General features: G+C 39.2%; 1 protein-coding gene and 1 long non-coding RNA gene across 24 annotated transcripts in view; one reads left to right on the top strand and one right to left on the bottom strand.

The window, feature by feature from the left end:
- Positions 1-7,366, bottom strand: part of LOC106967969 (uncharacterized) — a 49,854-nt gene extending 42,488 nt beyond the window's left edge. The window contains exon 1 of the long non-coding RNA XR_003412998.2: positions 6,647-7,366. This is a non-coding gene — a long non-coding RNA (uncharacterized LOC106967969). The remainder of the gene's footprint in view (positions 1-6,646) is intronic.
- Positions 6,554-20,834, top strand: part of C2CD5 (C2 calcium dependent domain containing 5) — a 100,953-nt gene continuing 86,672 nt past the window's right edge. For 18 of the 23 annotated variants that reach the window (XM_027035732.2, XM_027035731.2, XM_053225980.1 and 15 more), the window contains exons 1-2: positions 6,555-6,755; positions 6,910-7,029. In XM_027035732.2, coding sequence (XP_026891533.1) covers positions 6,940-7,029 — 90 coding nt within the window. In that variant the 5' untranslated portion in view covers positions 6,555-6,755; positions 6,910-6,939. Of the gene's footprint in view, positions 6,756-6,909; positions 7,030-20,834 lie in introns of all 23 variants that reach the window. The other 5 variants (XM_027035718.2, XM_027035720.2, XM_027035716.2 and 2 more) reach the window with 1 other exon arrangement.

Below are 20,834 nucleotides of genomic sequence, written 5' to 3'. Positions count from 1 at the left end.
TTTAATATGTTGTAGGGCCCTTTAACTATCTATAAACCATCTGTTTATATTTCTCCTCCATTTTCCAAAAGGATTTTAGCTTTTTTAGAAGCTCTTTATGTATCAGGGATATTCATTCTTTGTGATAGAAGTTCCAACCATTATGATGTGAGGAATACATTCAATTTTTCTTTTTTCCACACAGCATCAATAATTAAGAATTGGAACATGGTGGGGTTTTTTGCAGTTGAAAAGAGATCAATGCAGACAGCATAGGTCAGTGGAAGAGTCATGAAAAATAAAGTCATGTAAGATTACATGATCTTACACTCTTACAGTCTAGATTTTAAATTTTGGTTTTTATCTGAATAGCAGTAAATAAGCATGAAGAGTAATATGAACCAGGGGATGTTTAAACAAACCTCCCTCAGCTGGGGGAAGTGATGGTTCAGTTTCTTTATCCAAATGGGAGGCACTATAGAGATTATCTACTTGGTAGCCAAGACACAAGGGGAGTAACAGTGGGTAAGGTCCCAGGGTATGTAGCTGAATTTAAACTTGGAATATTATTCAAGTCCCAACATCTTTATTGATTTATTTTTTTAAGTTTTGACATCTTTAGTATTAAAAGATATATAACTTATCTTGTTCCAATAGGGTTTCTGCCAAGTATTGTTAAAATTTCAACTTCATCTGAACTGCAGTTGCTGTCTGCATGTATAGCACCTGTAACATGTAAAACTACTCCCTCCTGTGGGAAGCAACACAACCTATAGCAGGTTTAAAAATTTCTTATGTAGCTATCTGGAACAGACCGAGTAGGTATCATATCACAGTAGGCTGTGCAGGGCACAAGCCATAAACTCAGCTTACTTTTGTTCTTTCCATCAATTGCAGTAATTAGCAACCATTCCACTTGTCAGCACTCTTCTACCGAATAATGCTTCTCCACACTGGGAGCTGAATCTTGCTGAATGACAAATTCAGTAAATATGTATCTCTAGCTTTGCTTTCCAGTGTACATTGTATAGATTACTGGGCTCCTCCCCTAAGAATAGGAAAAGATTTGAAGTTAACCTCAAGGGGTTAGGGAATTATATATCAATGTAATTAATTTAATTAATGTAAGTGTTAGTGTCTCTGTGAAGATAATGGCTTATAGGATCATAAAAACTCTGTTAGTGCCATCTAATTGGGAAAGGAAAAATGGTATGTATAGGAGGAAGTATAGTGTTAACTTTTAAGGGTCAGACATATAACTTGGTTCCTGGGAAGTGAGGTGAATTGGGACCTACTTCAGTTTGTAGATACTGAAATGAAACAATTTATTTGAACAATTCATTTGAAATGGAATAATTCAGTGCTAGGTGATAGATTAACACCAGGGGAAGAAGGTATAATCTGACTTTAAAAAACCCAACAAGACAAAAATAAAAACCCACTTCGATGTCTCTCTCTTGAATTTCAGAACATTTTTACTTTTTACATTTTATTTTATTTATTTTTTAAAATGTTTATTTATTTATTTTGGGAGTGGCCTAGAGCAAGTGAATGAGGGAGGGACAGAGAAAGGAGAGGGAACAAGAATACCAAGTAGGCTCTGCGCTGTCAGCACAGAGCCCGATGCTCACAACCTCATGAATCATGAGATCGTGACCTGAGCCGAGATCAAGAAATGGACGCTCAACCGACTGAGCCATGCAGGTGCCCCTGAACATTTTAATTTTTTTTTAATCTTTTATTTTTTAAATATTTACTTATTTTGAGAGAGAGAGAAAGACAGCACACGTGTGGGAGGGGCAGAGAGAGAGGAAGAGACCAAATCCCAAGCAGGCTCTGGCACTGTCAATCCACAGCCTGAGGTGGGGCTCGATTCCATGAACCGTGAGATCATGACCTGAGCCAAAATCAAGAGTCTGATGCTCAACCAACTGAGCAACCCAGGCACCCCTGAACATTTTTACTTTCTTATAAAGAAAAGGGTCTGACAAGAATAAGGGAGTATCCCCTAATCTTTGGCAAGAAATTCCTCTAAAACAGAGTAATGCAAAGATTACGATTTTAAAAGATCACTTGGGCTACTTTATGGTGAATGCATTAGATGAAAGCAAGAGTAGAAGTGGGGATTCCAGTCTTCCAGGTGAGAAATAATGGTGGAAAGTAGATGGATTTGAGAAATTAATTGGGCATCAAGGGTAAAGAAGAGGAAGAGTCAAAGATTATTATCAATTGTGACTAGAGTTTTCCACAAAGGCCTTACGTAGACGTAAGTGGAAAACTTTAGGCTTTGCAGTACAGGCACAAGTAGGAGGGTTTGTCCTGATGCTGGCACAATAAGAAAGTCAAGGCCTATAACCTTTTCATTACACCAGGTTGACATGGCATACCCAAATGCACCGATACTGATACAAAGCAACGTGTTCCCACTTCAGTAATCTTCCAATCTAGAGAAACTTTAACTTATTGTGGCCACTGTGCCCACCATACATGAAACACTCCTTTATGAGCTACAAGGGAACCAATGGGAAGATGAGTCTACCTAACAATTTAACTCAGTTTTACCCTTTACTCAGCTGATTTGCTGCTTGAGAAGTAAAAGTACCTGAGAGTTCAAGTTGTCATCTGTACCCACCCTCAAACTTTCAGCTTGAGCACTTGACTAGGTAGCTGGTGTTTTGCAATCTGAGATGGGTAACACAGTAGAGGAGGACCAGGCTTTTTGTTTTGTTGTTGTTACTGTAATTGCTGTTGTTACAGTTGTAGGAGAGGTAAAGAAAATAAGTTTGGTTTTGGATATGGATTTTAAGGTCACTTGGATACTCCACATGGAAACAGGAACTAGGCAATTGAATATATGGGTCCAGATACTCGAAGAAAGTTGTGAGCTAAAGATAAAAGTGTTAGAATCCTCAGCTCAATAGAAAGAAATCAAAATTATGGGCATGAATGAGACCACCTAGGGAGAGACTATAGTTAGAAGAGGGACAAGAACTGAAACCCTAAAGAAAACTCGTATTTCTTAAGGACAGGAAGGAAGCTGAGAAGGCAGAAATATACGTTTATAAATATATATATGGCAGAACAGTTAAGAGAAGCATGGTGTCTGAATATGAAGAGGAAGACCATTTCAAGGAGAACATGATTAACAGTGTCAAATGCTACTGAGTCCTGTAAAATGAAAACTGTCCACTGGATTTTACAGCCAAAAGTTATTGATGGCCTTGGTGAAAGTTGTTTTGGTAGAGTGGTGGTAGCTAAAGTCAGAAATTGTTTTAAGAGTGTCTGTGAAGTGAGGAGAAGGCACCAAATATAGATAACCCTTGAGAAATTTAACCTTGAGAGGATGGAGAAGGATTAAAAGGAACATTTTAGGAAGCCAGAAAAGAGAGCAAAGCAATAAATGTATACATTATGAACATTTAATTCCACAAGTATTTACTTCTGTAAGCATTTATGGATCACATGAAAGGCACAGGGAGGGAACTGAGAATTGAGAGATGTACAGGAAACAGTCCTTCTCCTCTAGGTACTCAAAAGTTTAATAGGGGAGAGACACAGAAAAACAATTCTGTATACAGACAGTGTAATAATAGATATATTGGACTTAGTAGCAGCATAGCAGTGGAAGTGGGAGTGTAGGTTTATCAAGAAGGAGATAAGGGAAGACGTTAGAAGTAACACTTAGGGGTGCCTGGGTGGCTCAGTCAGTTAAGCATCTCTGTCTTGATTTTGGCTCAGGTCATGATCTCGTGGTTCCTGAGATGGAGCCCCTCAGTTTGGCTCTGCACTGATGTCATGAAGCCTGCTTGGGATTCTCTCTCCCTCTCTCTCTGTCCCTACCCTGGTTTCACCACCTCTCTTTCTCAAAATAAATAAATTTAAAAAAAGAAGTAATACTTAAATTGAGTTACGAGTTCTTAAGTGTTTGCAAGGATGACTATGAGCAAGACATTTTAGACAGAGAAAAATGCATAGTTTATAGGAAACTACATAAGCCTCTATTTTTTAAAATTTTATTAAGTGTTTCTTTGAGAGAGAGCACGAGTGTGGGAGGGGCAGAGAAAGGGAGATAAGAGAATCCCAAGCAATTTTTATCTTGCCTGAGCAGAGCCAGACTTGGGGCTCAGTTTCATGAACCTTGAGATCATGATCTGAGCCAAAATCAAGGGTCAGTTGCTTAACCAATTGAGCCACCCAGGTGCCCCCGAAATTACACACAGCCTTTAAAGAGGGGTTCTTGGAATCAAATTGCCTGGATATAAATCCTGCCTCCAACATTACCAGCTCTATGACTTTGGGTCACCAAGTAAGCATTGCAAAGCTTCAAATTCATTACCTATAAAATGAAGGCTGATAATTCCTATTGCATAGGATTTTAGGGAGCTTTAAAAGCTCCCTAGCACTGAATTCAGTAGCAGGTACATAGCAAATACTCAATACATATTAACTTTATTTATTGTAGGATCTGAGATGCAAAAAGAGCGGTAAAGTATGAAGCTACAAAAGTTAATCAGGAACCAGATCATGATAGATTTGTCAGGAAAAGTCCACACTGTGCCCAGCATGAATTAAACCAAACCAGTACAATTATTAGAAAACAAACTGAAGTCAGGCTTAATTCTACTAAAAAAAAGTCTTCAGGAAGCAGCTTAATTATAATCTCCTGTTAATGAAGCCTGAGGCAACAGGTATGAACAAGTACCTTACAGGATACTAATTAGGAAGCTGAGATTGTTAACCTCTAATTGTGTAATTTGCAAATATATTTTTACATTACAACATCTTGTAATACAAAACATTATTTTCCATTAAGATTGTTGCAAAACTTCAGTTTTCTAATTTTTTTCTTTTTAGGTTTTAGTTTTTTTTTTTAATGAATTGGTAGCGTGGTAATACTTTGATTTCAGTAAAAAATCTATTTCAAATCTACCACCAAAACAAAACATACCGAAATGAACTGGTCACATAGTGTCTGTCGCTCACCATGAGAGTTTGGTAAGGGCATTTTAAAAGTAGTTAGATTGCACAGAAAGCTGCAGTAGGATCTAAGGAAATCTACCTGGAAGCTGTGGCTTTCTAGCCTTTAGTCACAGTTTGAATGGATAGTTTTCTGTACTCCAAAAAGTCAGTGATTAATATTTAAAATTTTTATTCTGAGGAAGCCTTTTCTTTTCCCTTTGGAAGTTCAACTTCTCACTTAATGTGAACAACATTCCCTCTATAGAAGGATTTGCTGCCTTAGAAAATTTTTTTAATGTTTATTTATTTTTGACAGAGAGAGAGACAAAGCATGAGAGGGGAAGGGGCAGAAAGAGAGAGGGACACATAGAATCCAAAGCAGGCTCCAGGCTTTGAGCTGTCAGCACAGAGTCCGACAAGGGGCTTGAACTCCCAAACCGCGAGATCGTGACCTGAAGTCTGTTAACCTACTGAGCCACCCAGGCGCCCCTTTAAGATTTTATTTTTAAGTAATCTCCACATTCAATGTGGGGCTCCAGCTCACAACTGGAGATCAATAGTCACACGCTGCACCCTCAGGGCCAGCCTGGCACCCCGGACCTGTTCAGTGTTTTCAAAGCTAAAGTTATATTGGCTTAAACAAACAAACAAAAAATCTTCATTTGGGAATTTTCCATTCCTGATGAATCCAGGGGTAAAATCTTTCTACTGGAATTGTTAATGGTGATTTTGGTATTTGATATGGCATGTACCGTTAATGCTGTTTTTGATATTTGGTGTGGAGTGATTTGGGTTACATCCTGTGCAGTGTGCCTTAATTTCCCTAATTTTTTTCTGATGGTCTGAGCCTATAGATTATACCTCTTTTTTGCATGTTTATGTATATATGTAATTGGGTTGATTGTTCAAGATGTTTAATTAATCTCATCTAGTTGGTTTCTCGCAGTTGACTAGAAATTTCACAGGGTAGGAGGTCCTGAACTCCTGCCAGTAAAGTAGGTCTTATCTTTAGGCTTGTCTGCGCTTATTAAGCACACTGACCTGATCTAAGAATGCAGGGCAGACTTCTTCAAGCAGTGGCTTTGGATTTCAAAGTTTTGTTTTTTTCCCCCAAGACCTAACCAGTAACATCTACAACCCAGTACACGTGTATATGACTGAATAAAAAAATGTTGCTAAAGAAGACTTATTTGACTACCCGAGATATCCCTGAAATGTCTTACTCTCCTTCGTATAAAACAAAAACTACACGCCGTCCAGGTAGAAACCAGCTAGCCAGACTTTATGAACCACTAACGGGTAAAGGCCGATGGCAATCGCTCCTCTAGCACTCTCCGCCGCTACCCCTTCCGTTATACCCTTCGAGAATAAGTCGTTGCAGCTGGGAAGGCGGCGACCAGTAAAGTCACGGAGCCGAACCAGCGCTTCGTCCCTGAAGGACGCAGTCAGGTCGCCTTCAGGGAAGCAGCCTCGGCTCGGTGGATGATGCAGGGCTCGACCTATTTCCCTGCCCTCTGGCTTCCTCGAAGTCCGTCCCGCCCCCTCCATCTGCTCTCCGTGAATTTAAATTCTCCCCTACAAAGTGCGCCGAGCGCCGAATGATCGATGTTTCCTCCACGCCCCGAAAGCCGCCATTTTGGGGGGAGGAAAATACAAGTAGGGGTGGCAGAGGCTCCACGGGATGCTGACTGGCTTTTGCTTCTCTTACCAGCACTGTGGGACTGGGGTAGAAGAATCCACCGGGACCACTCCTCCGGCTGCCTCTCCGGAATGAGGCTTCAGCGCCCGCGCGGGACAGCCCCCTTACTCATCCGAGAGTGAGTGGCAACCATCGGCGCGGCGCGCCATAGCGCGCCCTCCACTGTCAGTTACCCCGCGCGCTCCCGGCAGCGCGCGCCGCTCCCCGCGCGCTCCCGCCCCTCCCCCGCCGGGCTTGGAGCTCGGCGCAGACTCGCTTGTTTGTTTCTGCAGGAGCCCAAGGAGAGGCCGAAGCCGAGAAAGATGCCTGGGAAGCTGAAGGTGAAAATCGTGGCTGGGCGCCATTTGCCAGTGATGGACCGAGCTAGTGACCTGACTGATGCCTTCGTGGAGGTTGGTGCAAGGTCCTGCCCCTCAAAGCACAGGGAGTGCCAAGCCCTGTGAAGGATCCTATCCACCTCACCCCCAGCTCTTCAGCCCATTCTCATTTCGACTGTCGTCCTTTGTGCGGTGCTTGTCCAGCCGTCCCTTGAGGGCTGACTGACGAGATTGCAGCCCATGTGATGGGTGCAGCGCTCACAGGCGTCTGTGGCGCGCCGCGCGGGGAGGCAGTTACTGCTCTGCATGCTGGGGTGACCCTGATGTCAGGACTCATAACAGGCCACCTGCCAGTCAGGAAGCGATCCCGAGGCGTGGCCGCTCAGCCACCGAAAACACACGTACATTTTTCTGTTTAGGAGGGTGGCTTCTGACGCCGAAGTGATGGAGATCACGTTAAGAATGTAGATACAGTCCGTTATGGGCACTTGGAGACCTACAAGGCGTGGCGATCCACACCTTAGCATAACATTCTCTGAATCATCAGTGTTAAGTTAAAACACAGCTGGAAAGCTTTCTGCTCTTGTATAGACTGGTAGGTCTGATGAGCTGTTTTAGGGTAATTTAGTGCCTTGAGGTAGGAAGACAATTAAGTGCCATGGATTTAAATTGCAAAATTGCTTTTTAAGTCAGATGATTAGTTTAAAGCTCATGCAAATTAGCACAGGCCTAGGGCCCGGAAGGTAATAACCCAAAGTCTGAAAGAAGCCAAGTAAAAATTGTAGTGAAAGTTGACATGATAAGCCAGAGCATTAGAATAATAATTATTTGGGCTATTAATGCTTAGAGTTGATAGCTACAGGATAATATACAACCTGATTTCATATCAATATAAAATATTCTCTTCTTTAAAAAAATTTTTTTTAATGTTTACTTTTTTATTTTTGAGAGAGAGAGAGAGCGCCAGCGTGAATGGGGGAGGGGCAGAGAGAGAGGGAGACACAATCTGAAGCAGGCTCCAGGCTCCAAGCTGTCAGCACAGAGCCCCACCCAAGGCTCATACCAACCAGCGTGGGATCATGACCTAAGCCAAAGTCGATGCTTAACCCGGCTGAGAGCCACCCAGGCACCCCTCAGTATAAAATATTCTTGATGTTCCCTAAAGGTTTTCTGACTTAATAATTGCAGTTTTTCCTCCCAAACATTGCTATAGTTATTCTTAATCCCAACTTCATTTTCATTTGAGAAAACATGTTGTGTGTGTTCTTGGGTCAGCTGTTAGGTAATGGAGATTCACAGATTACCAAAGCATAGTCTTTGCTTTTAGGTAGCTCAGAGACTGACCCATATAGTTGAGGTTAATAACTAATAGCTAACATTTGTTGAGTCTCATTATTGCCAGGTTTTTGTTAAGCACTTTTTAATTCTTATTACAACAGTCCTGCTATTATATTATTATCCCATATTACAGTTAAGGTAACGCCTAGGAACAGTAAATAATTTGCCTAAGATTTCTTAACCATGTAAATAGCCTTGTGGTCTGTTCTCTTAACCACTGTGCTAACATTGCCTCTCTGGACAAGGTGATAAGTGTTGTCGAATATGGAAACTTCATTCTGTCTCTGAAGGTTTAGGAAGTCTTACTAAGAAAATGACATTGAGCTGAACCTTGAAGGATACTCAGGATTTTACCAGACAGAAGGAACGTCAAAGGCACAGGATGGGATACATGGTATGTTCAGGGAACTATCTTAGTTTAGGATGTGTCTGGGAGTAAAAGGGAATATGTGAGTAGTGGAGGTTGTGGGGGATGAGCCTGGAAAGGTAGGTTGGTGCCAAATCTTGTTTTCTGTACTGAATAATTTTCCTTTATAAGCAGGGGTAAGCAAAGAGAACTTTTTTTTAAATGTTTATTTATTTTAGAGAGAGAGAGAGAGAGAGACAGAGTGTGAGTAGGGGAGAGGCGGAGAGAGAGGGAGACACAGAACCCGAAGCAGGCTCCAGGCTCTGAGCTGTCGGCACAGAGCCCGATGCAGGGCTCGAACTCATGAACTGTGAGATCATGACCTGAGCTGAAGTTGGTGGCTTAACTGACTGAGCCACCAGGTACCCCGCAAAGAGAACTTTTTAAGCAGAAATGAAATAAGGTGATGTTTGTATTACGTTGTTTATAGGATGACTTGTATGATAATGTTATTGATGAACTAGACAGGTGAGAGTTGAGGCAGGGAGATCAGTTAAGAAGGTGGTAAAATTATCCAGGCAGTACGTGCATGTTGAGAATGGCTATGGGAACCAACTAGAGGAGAAAGACTTAAGGGACATTTCCTAGGTAAAATAATGCCTTGGGAATCAATGGTTTTGCTGGTAAGGGAGGGGTTGGATTTAAGGGTGACTTATTAATTCCTTCTTCCAGCAAATACTGATTAAGTGCTATTTGCCAGGTCCAGTGCTAGTCACTGGTGTAGCTGATGCGTACGTAATAGTGAACAAAATAGACTTCATTCCTGCTTTTATGGAGTTTATATTTTGGTGGAAGAGACAGACATTAAAAAGCAAAGAAATGATTAAATATGTAACTGTGATGAGTGATATGAAAGCAATAGAGAGTAACAGGGAACATCTGTTTTAGATTGGGTAATTGGGGGAGACCTCTGAGGAAGTGTCCATCAGAAGACCTGCTGGATGAGAAGGAGCCAGCTGCTTAGGGAGTGTATTAGGAAGTGACGGGAGATGTGTATGACTGGCATATAGTGAGTAAAGGAGAAAATGGTGTAAGATATAGTTGTAAAGTTAGTCAAGGAGCCAATCGTTCAGGATCTTAGAGGCCGTGATTGGGAGTATGGATTTTATTCCAAATTCTGTAGTAAGCGGTTGTTGAGATGAGTACTCTTTTTTGCTACCTGGAGTATGAACTGAAAAGAGAAAGCTATTCGGAAGCAAATAGCTAATTATGAGACTCTATAATAGTTCAAAAAAGAGAAGATGGGGGCCAAAATGTTGGTTTGGTAATAGAGAGAAGTGGATGGATTCCAGATACACCGTGAAGAGGGATTCTAGAGGATTTATTGGTCAACTGGAGTAGGGGACCAGGGAAAGGGAAACTAAAAGATGACTCTTAGTTTTCTGGAATTTTGGGGGTAATTTTCTGAGACTCCATGGGATTGATAGAGATTGGTTGAGTAGGTGAAGAGTCAGTTTCCATCGAGGTGTGTTAAGTTTGAGATGTCTTTAAGAACTTTAATTGGAGTTGTCAGTGAGGAAGTTAGATTTGTGAGTGTGGTGTTTAGAAGAGAGGTGTGAGTTAGAAATGAGCTCATACAGGCCAGTGCTTTTCAATTCCGTGAGACCCAGTACCCACTTTATATAGCAGGGGTTTTGAAATCCACTCTTTTTTTTTTTTTAATTTTTTTTCAACGTTTATTGATTTTTGGGACAGAGAGAGACAGAACATGAACGGGGGAGGGGCAGAGAGAGAGGGAGACACAGAATCGGAAACAGGCTCCAGGCTCTGAGCCATCAGCCCAGAGCCCGACGCGGGGCTCGAACTCCCAGACCGCGAGATCGTGACCTGGCTGAAGTCGGACGCTTAACCGTCTGCGCCACCCAGGCGCCCCTGAAATCCACTCTTTACTACGCTGGCATGATATTTATAGCTGATGTAAACAATCCTTACAATTAAAAATCAATATATTGCTCTAAGTATAGTATGATAAGAGACTTTTTAAAATTTGTATTTCAATATGGAAGTACTTGTTCATGAACATAGTAGAAGATGCAAAGTAATCAGATTGAGAACATGAATGTTTATTAAGCCTTTGTATATACTTATCACTGTACTGAGTATAATACAATGTGCTGGGGATATAGCAGTGGATTAGACAAAATTCTTTAATCATGGAACTCACATTTTAGTGAGAGGAGGGGATTCATAAAGAAGATCATTAAAGAAAAGATAAACTCTGTTAAATAGCGAGAATATGCAGAAAATAAAGCAAGGATACAAGAGAGGCAGTGCCTCACTTTGTATAAAAATCATATGAATCTGACTCCATAGAGAGTGAGACAGTTGTGCAGTTTTGACATCTCAGATGGCCTTCATTGCTATCTGATTTTTCAAAGTAGTCAACTCATGGGAAAAAGCAGAATTTTCTCTTAATTTACACATTGGTTCTATTTCTTGACAATTATGTATATGAAAACTCCATTACAGTACTTTTATCTGTAGAATGAGATGGGTTTTTAATCCTTTGTGACTGTCTGGTAGGACATTTGAAAATCATGAGACAAGTCTTCATTGTAGGGGACTATTTCTTACATTGCAGGACACCTACCTTCTCTGGTCCTTCCTCCTAAATATTACTATTGTTCCCCACAAAAACACCCATAGAAATTTCTAAAATTCCCTTAGGAGTTGGTTCTGTCCCTTTTTTTAAACCTCTGAATGAGGGGAGAGAGAAGAATGGATCCTTGAAAAAACTTGAATGTCTATTAGAGGAGGGGGACCAGGGGAAGAAAACGGAAATTATCAGCCAGTTGGGGGAGAGAAAAATCAGGAAAGTAATGTCTGAAAAGGCAAGAGGGGAAGTTTCTGGAAAGAGGAAGCCCTCAACCATTTAAATGGCACTTGAGGGGGTCAAGTAAAGAGGACAGAGAAATCACTGTATTGGACAATATGGAGGTTGTTACTGATGCCAACAAGAGGAATGTGAAGGAAGCCCATATTGTAATGAGTTAAAGAGGGTTAACAAGGGGTACAAGGGAGGTGAGGAAGAGGTGTGGCAAGAATGGACAATTATTTAAAGAAATACAGCTGTGAAGAGAGGAGAAATGGTGTGTTATTTGGGGAGTATGTGGCTTTCAGTACTTAAGTTAGAAGATATTAGAACATATTTGTGTGGTAACAGGAAAAATCCAGCAGAAAGGGAAAGATTAATGCAGGAAAAAGGGGATAATGAAGGATTACTGTATAATAAAGGGATAAATTGTGTGATGTAGACTGTAAGTGCTGTATAAGCTCATAAGAGAGGGAGATAATGGTGCCTGAGCTGGTCATGAGAAGTCTTTGTGCTGGACTTGAAGGATGGTCAAATTTCTATAGGCAGAGAGGAAAAAAGGACATTTTTCAGATGAATAGGATAAACTTGGTAAAAGCAAAAGGAGAGGGATAGAGCATATGTAATTGAAGGGAGGATTCTTGTGGGGAATAAAATTTGCTAGGTAGGGAGATGCAGATTATTGAATGGTCTGAAAACTACGGGGTGGAAGTTTGTACAGTAGAAGCTCTGTTAACAAATTTGTATTAATTCACTCATCACAGTCCCCAGTGTTCTGCATTCCTTCCATAAGCGTATTCTTTTTTCTTTTTTTTATTTTAGGGACAGAGCATGAGCAGGGGAAAGGCACAGAGGGAGGGAGAGAGAAAGGGAGGGAGAAAATCCTGAGATCCTAAGCAGGCTCCATGCTCAGGCTCCGCCTGAGGGGGCTCAATCTCAGGACCCTGGGATTATGACCTGAGGCTGAAATCAAGATTCAGATGCTTAACCAACTGAGCCACCCAGGTGCCCCATCCATAAGCATATTTTTGAATACCCACATTGCTAGATTATTCTCCAGTGTGCCTGTGTGCCTACTTCTCCCATCAGTTGGCTAATAATACTTTACCAAAAGGCAGTTTTGTTTTTTTTCCCCAAACCTGTTTTATGCCAACTCTATTTGTTATTGTAATGTATTTAAACCTTATGTAAATTGGTGAAATAAGTGTGAAAATGAAGTTGATAATGTTATGTAAAGACATACGGATACAGTCACTAAACATTACTCTTGAATTAGATGAAGAAAAGATTGTAAAAAATCTAGGATTCTGTGTTCATATATTTTTACAAGCAATTTTAAGTTCTACCATCATAAAAAAAACCTAAACTGGAAATCACAGATGGTACACTATGGGTGTGGCTTATGCAAAAAAGATGATGCAGAACTCTTAACAGTGGACCCTTACTCAAATAAGAGGCCTTAGCCTTACATTCAAAGATAGAGGAATGAATATTTATTTGTATGTTTTATCTTAAAATGTTTACAGTTTGTATCATTTTTAATGATTCCTTGATTTAACCATATTATTTGATTAACTGATCAAATACAGGTCTGGATTGCATTGGTTGAGGGAATTTCTACTACATATGATGTGAGAAATTTAGGAAGCCAGTGAAGACCAAGTAGTATTTAAAGGTGTTTGTTCTTGCAGGAATTTCCAGGATAAATGAGGTAGAAGTTCTGTATAAAAGAAGTATTAATGGAAGTTTATGCTGGTATTATTGTGCATGTTACAAACTGTTCAGCAAGGTATATTGTCATTTTGTTTTTACCCAGGAGCCTGTGAGTGAACAGAGAGAGGAAAAGAAATTAATGTTTAATGACATACCAGACATTTTGCTAGGTCTCTACATGCATTTTTTTCATGTACTACAACAACCCCCCTTTCAGAAGAGGAAACAGCCTTAAATAACAGGTTAAATAACTTTCTCAAGGTAATTTAGCTAATGAGTGGGGAAAGAGAATGCTTTTACTTTACTAGGGAATCTCATTAAAATCCCTGAGGTTCTTTAATAAAGTTGTAAGGCATTCATTTAATTGCTAGGTAATAAAATCTCCTTTGAATTAAATAAGACCAAATGAACTATGATTCTTTAGTAGAAGGGGAATCATCACAATTTGGCAAAAATACACACTTTAGCCTTTTCCTCTTTATAAAATGTTTGTTTAATGCAGTTTGGAGCTATCAGATCTTTACTGTATCTAGAATGGGCAGTTGACCAAAAAAAACAATGAAAGGCACAACAGTACAGTATAGTGGGACAAACCTGAAGGGGGCTCTGAATTCATAACGTAAAGAATGATATGGTAGTTTTGGCAGTTGAATCCAAACCGTTAAGTACATTTGGCTTTTGAAAGGTTTTGAATAGTTTTATAATCCTAACCACATTTTACTTCAAATTAAGCAGTTACTGGGTAATTTAAGCAATAAGTATTTCCTTGATATTTTGAATATTAAAATGTAATGAAATTTGTAACTGAACAGTAATTTCTGTTCTTCTCAGGGTTCCCCATCCCCATTAAGTTTCATTCTTTACTGTTTGTGATTTAAAATAAGTTATTGAAGTAATACATGAATAGCTCCCATTACAAAAGATTGAAATAATTCAGAAGTAAAACTTGAACACCCCTTCCTTTGTACTTACTATGCTGTACGCTGTACTGTATTTCCTACCATGTCAGTCCTCTCTTCAGAGATGATTGCTGTCAATTCTTTGGCATGTGTTTGTTTACTCCCCCTCCTTCCTTTCAAAAAAAAAAGTTTTATCATATTTTAAAAAACGACTGTAATAATGCTTTATATATTTTATAACTTGTTTTTCAGTTATTGTGTCATTGACATTTCCACATGACAGTGCATAAAATCAATTCCATTCTTTAATGGGGATACATGTGATTTACTCAATTTTCCTATTGAATGACTAGATTTTTTAGTTTTTTTTTTGTTTTTTTTTTTAGGAAGGAGACTCATGTGAAAATGTTTCTTTAGGATAAATTCCTGGAAGTGGATCCAGAATTTTATAATTTTAATCAAAATAAATATGATTTGAATATAATATGATTTGAATATATTTGAAAATATAATATGATTTGAATTTTTATGTTTTTGAATTTTAAAATAATACATTTTACAAATAGGAAGTCTATGTGCATGGTTCAGAATCAGAAGGTACAAAATGAGTCAACCTCTCATACTGTGTTTCTTTTAACCAACCTGTTCTGTTTTTTCTAGGGTCCGTTGTTACCATTTGTTGTACATTCTCAAATAACCTGTGCAGTATGTAGGCATATATTACATGACTTATAACATTTTGGCATTTTTTCCCCCAAAGAATGCTATACATGCTGTTCCATTGAAGAAAGATCTATTTTGGTGATTGTTCTGTACCAGTGCAGAGAACTGCTTCATTCTTCTAATTAGCATTTGGACTGTGTGTCTTTACCATACTTCATTTAACCAGTTCCAAATTGGTAGATATCTAGGTTATTTCCAGTCTTAGGCTACCATGATGCTGCCTGTATATGTCATTGTGCACTTCTATATAAAGTTAAAGGGTATAAGGCATTTAACATTTTGATACATTGTCAAACTACAGTCCTTAGAGATTGTTTTAATTTATATTCCCACCAACAAAGTATTAGAACACCTCATCAACACTGTTTTCAAATTTTTTGCCAATGTGATAAGTAAAAATGTTGGTTTAGTTTGCATTTCTTAAAAAAATTTTTTTTAATGTTTTATTTATTTTTAAGACAGACAGAGACAGAGCATGAGTGGGGATGGGACAGAGAGAGAGGGAGACACAGAATCTGAAGCAGGCTCCAGGCTCTGAGCTGTCAGCACAGAGCCTGATGCGGGGCTCGAACTCATGAACTGTGAGGTCATGACCTGAGCCAAAGTCAGACTCTTAACCGACTGAGCCACCTGGGCGCGCCTAGTTTGCATTTCTTACAGTATGAATGTGGTTGATCATCTTTTGATGTATGGTTGACCCTTGAACTGGGTGGGGCCTCTTAGGGGCAGTTGACATCCCTCTCCCAACCCAGCACAGTTGAAAATCCACATGTAACTTTTGACTCCCCCCAAAATGAACTACAAATGGCCTGCTGTTGACTGGAAGGCTTACTGATAACATAAAGTTGGTTCACAGATTTTGTATGTGAAATTTATTATACACAATATTCTTACACTAAGATAAGCTAGAGAAAAGAAAGCGTTACTGAGAAAATCATTGGGGCACCTGGATGGATCAGTGGGTTAAGCAGTGGACTTGTGTCGGCTCTTGATTTTGGCTGAAGAAATCTCACAAACCGTGAGACCAAGCCTCACATCAGGTTCCTTGCCGACAGTGTAGAGCCTGCTTGGGGATTCTCTCTCTCCCTCTCTGCCCCTCTCCCATGTGTGTGCTCTCTTTCCCTCTCTTTCTGTCTCTCAGAATAAATAAAAAAATCATAAGGCAGAGAAAATATATTTATAGTACTGTTCTGTGTTATAGATACTGTAAGTTTACACTGTATGTTTACAAGGTGAATCATCTATAACTACATCAATATTGTCTTAAATGATACAAAACATAGTAGATGTTCCACATATTACTAACACTAGACATCAAAAATGGAAAGATACTGTGAAAAAGAAATTCTTCATTTAGAAGTATAATGATTTATACATTGGTAACAAAGAAGCAGCAGTATGATTGCTTTATGGTAGCCTAGTGTAATTGATAGGATTGCTTCACAGGAGCCTTGCTTATACATTAGCAAATGAATTGTTATAAAAAAATTTTTATTGAAAAATTTTTATGATACACAGTATTGCAGTTTTAGAAATGTAATAATGCTGTATTAGCAATGTAGCTAAAAAAAAAAAACCCCGTGATGATAGGCTGATACACAGTTTTTCCAATAATGAGAGAGGCACAGCGTGGTATATAATTCTTTGAAAGCAAAGTTATAAAACAGTAAGAAAAATAATGTGATTAATTTTGTATTAATATAAGTATAGGCTAACCGCTTCTATACAAGTCTAGTACACAATGACTACTTAGGCATCTGATGATGGCACAGAAATGCCTTATACGGTTCTTACTGTATAGTTATTAGATTTCACATGAAGACACTCACACAACAGATACGCTTATTAATTGTACAGCATGATTATTAAGTGGAAGTGGGTTGTCAGGTCTTCATCCTCATTGCTTTCATGTTGAATATGTAGAGGTAGAGGAAGAGGAGGGGATGGTCTTGCTCTCAGGTGGCAGAAATGGAACAGGTGGAAGAGCTGGAAGGGGAGACAGGAAAGGGAGGCACATGGTAATTTGCAGTTTCTAACATTTTTGGTTTTTCATTTTTCGAAAAGTATTTCCGTACAGTACCACTGTTTGTGTTAGTTTCGGTGCTAGTATCCTAGAAAGGTCTATGTTGTAAGAGAAGTCAATAGCAGTCTTGAATAATCAGATCCCTTCTGCCAGGTTGTTTAATATCAATTTATTTTCTGGCACTGCTTCTTTTACATCTTTTTTCTCATCTGGCACTGGTTTGGAAGCCCTCATCTCCATCAAGTTGTCTTCTGTTAATTCTTCTGGTGTGGTGTTCATTAGCTTTTAAATTTCTCTAAGATCCATACCTTGAAACTCTTCACCCTTCACCCTTTTTGCTATATCCACAATCTTTTTATTATTACTTTAAAAAATTTTTAATGTTTATTTATTTTTGACAGAGCGCGCATGCGCTAGAACATGAGTGGGGGAGGAGCAGAGAGAGGGAGACACAGAATCTGAAGCAGGCTCCAGGCTCTGAGCTGTCAGCACAGAGCCCGACACTGGGCTCGAACTCACAGACTGCGTGATCATGACCTGAGCCGAACCGAACACTCAATTGACTGAGCCACCCAGGCACCCCACTATATCCACAGTCTTTTCCATGATTCCCCCCTTTTAAAAAAAGTCGTTTTTTTCAAGTAGTCTCCATGTCCATTGTGGGGCTTGAACTCAAAACCTTAAGATGAAGAGTCACATGTTCTACCGACTAAGCTAGCCAGGCTCCCCTCCATGATTCCCTTGATTGGCTCTGTTGTAAGTCCTGTGAAGTCACGTACAACATCTGGACACATTTTTTTACAGCAGGAGTTTATTGTTTCAGGCTTGATGGCTTTCATGGCTCTTTCTATAATAATGATGACATTTCAGTGGTATAATCCTTCCGGACTTTTCATGATGTTCTCGTGGAATTCTCTTCCATAGTGTTGACAATCCTTTCCAAAGAACACCATGTGTAATGAGCTTTAAAGGTCCTTATGACCCCCTGATCTAGAGGCTGATTATAGAAATGTTGTATTTGGGGGCAAGTAAATCACTTTGATGCCCTTGGTGTTGAACTCATGGGGTTCTGGGTGACCAGAGACATTGTCCAATATCAAAAGAACTTTAAAAGACAGTCCCTTAGTAGCAAGGTATTTCCTGACTTCAGGCATCAATGGAATCAATCCAGAAAAAGGATTCTTGTTGTCCAGACCTTGTTATATAACCAAAAGACTGGCAGCTCGTGTCTGTCTTTTCCTTTCAAGGCTTGGGGATTAGCAGCTTTATAGATAAGGGCAGTCCTGATCATAAACTTGACTGCATTTGCACAAAAGAGTAGAGTTAGCCTATCCCTTCCTGCCTCAAACCCCAGAGCTTGCTTCTCTTCCTTACTAATAAATACCCTTTTTGGGATTTTTTCCCCCCACGAGAATAAGGCGCTTGTGTCTGCATCAAAAACCTGTTCAGGCAGGTTTCTTTTCAGTGCTTTTTTCAGTGGCATCTGGGAACTTGTCTGCTGTGTTTTGGTCGGTGGCAGCTATTTCTCCTGTTATCTTGACGTGTTGTAAGCCAGTCCTCTTTCTAAAATCATGATACTATCCTTTGCTGGCATTAAATTATCCTGCTTTAGATCTTTCATCTTCCTTTTGCTTTAGGTTGTCATATAATGACTTCACTTTTTTCTTGAATCATATTAGAGTGTAGTGTATCCTGCACCCATGTAAAAGCTGCATTTTCAATATGAAATAAAAAGGTATTTTTCAAAAAGTGCAAGGTTTTTGCACCTGTTGACATAGCTGCAGCGGTGTCTTCACGAATTTTCTCTATTTACAGTGGTCCTTATGCTGGATTCGTTTATCTTGAAGCAGCAGGCAACTGTAGCTGTAAAACTCGATCTGTAGTACATATCAAGCAATTCAGCTTTTTCTTGTTAATGTCATGACTTTTCTTTGATTCCTGGAAGCACTTCAAGCAACCTAGTGGCACTTTGTATGGGTCCCATAATGTTATTCAAGGATTACAGTATTACACTAAACACAATGAAAAATACTCAAGAACTGCAAGAGGTTACTTGTGCTGCAGTATGCAATTTACTGGAGAGACGAACTGCTCACATGGAGATAGGTAGCATGGTACAGTGTTTTAAGTGGATACTCAAAACACGGGCTCATGGCAGTGGCAATAGGAAGTGATATGAAATTATTCTAGTACCACAGTGTGTGCTACAATTCATTTTATGCAGTTATGATTTAACACTGCATCTTTACATTTCTCTCAACTGCAAATGGCATTGTGTATGCTCTTATGTCTTTTTTTTTTTTTGCATGTTTTGATCAGTTTTAACTTTTTATAGTTAGTGTGTATTTTATGGTAGTAAGTGATAAAATAGACTAGTATTTACATATATCTTATGCATTCCTGACATAACTGTTTCTTAGTTTATTTGCTATTTCTAGGGGTTTTTTTGCTATTCATTTTGTTTATGAGTTTTTTCAATTTGTCACAAATCTCCAAAAAGTTCTCAAGTATATTTACTGAAAAAATCTGCCTATAAAGTGGATGCGTGCTGTTCAAACCCATGTTGTTCAAGGGTTAACTGTACTTTAAAAACATCTATATTAAATAGATAAATAAAAACCATCTGTATTTCTGTTTCTTTGAATTGTCTGTTCATGTCCTTTGCCCATTTTTTTGTTGGGTTGTTGATCTTTTTCATACTGCTTTATAAGAGCTCATTAAAAATTGAGGAAAGTAGCTGTTTGGTACATATTTAGCAAATACTTTGTCTCAGTGTTTTGTTTATCTTTGACTTTCTTTATGTAAAAAAGATTTTGTTTTTAAGTAATCTCTACACCCAATGAGGGGTTGAACTCACAGCCCTGCGATCAAGAGTTGCTTGCTCCCCATCGCTTCTCGGCCTTTTGGTTAAGATCAAAAGTATAGTAAGAGTCCTATGCTCCACTGACTGACCCAGCCAGGCACCCCTATTTTTGACTTTCTTATATTTTTTAAAAAAGTTTTTTCTAATGTTTATTTATTTTAGAGAGAGAGACACACACACAGAGTGCAAGTGGGGGAGGGACAGAGAGAGAGAGGGAGACACAGAAACTGAAGCCAGCTCCAGGCTCTGAGCTGTCAGCACAGAGCCCAACTCGGATCTTGAACTCAGGAGCCTTGAGGTCATGACCCAAGCTGAAGTTGGATGCTTAACTGACAGAGCTACCCAGGCGCCCCTTTTATATACTTTGCCATGCAAAAAGTTCTTATTTTTACTGAATTTCTTAAACCTTTTCTACCCTCTAACTATGCTGCCTAAGTACATATTTAGTACTTGGTATTGTGCCTAATAATTCAAATTAAATGATAAAACACCTAGAAAAAAATATACAGAAGATAATTTTTTTTTTTTTTTGCTTTTAGAAAATTTCCTGAACTGATAGAACAACAAAAGCAAATATTATAAAACCAGTGGAGATTTCTTGCAAAAAAGAAAGGAGGTTTCATAGATTATTTGCTTGAACTAGCATTTACTAAGAATCTACAGTATGCAAAACTATGTCCTGGGTATTGTCTTAAAGGGGATAAGCTTTAGTGAACTTAGAGGTTAGGAAAGATAATGGTAAAAACTAATAGAATTAGAGCAGAGATCAAATTTAGGAAAGGCAAGACCATCTAGGAAATAGTAGTTCCCTAGCTGTTTTGCTTTTAAGCTTCTGGACGACTTCTCGGGTTCAGTCAGATTTCATAATGTCCATTCTTTGTCTGAAGCAAGCCCCAGGGATTTAGTTTGCTTTTTGCATTCTTCATTCCTTTCTTATTTTGGATCTTTGTGATTTAAAGTTTATTTATTTTGAGAGAGAGAGAGCATGCTCGAGTGTGGGAAGGTTAGATAGAGAAGGGGAGAGAGAATCCCAAGTGGGCTTTATGATGCAGGGCTCAATCTCATCATGAACTGTGAGATCATGACCTGAGCTGAAATCGAGT

This window comes from Acinonyx jubatus, chromosome B4 (assembly GCF_027475565.1).
Source record: "Acinonyx jubatus isolate Ajub_Pintada_27869175 chromosome B4, VMU_Ajub_asm_v1.0, whole genome shotgun sequence".
Lineage (NCBI taxonomy): Eukaryota > Metazoa > Chordata > Mammalia > Carnivora > Felidae > Acinonyx > Acinonyx jubatus.
Note: the sequence above shows the minus strand (reverse complement) of the source record. Positions and strands in the feature narration are given on the sequence as shown.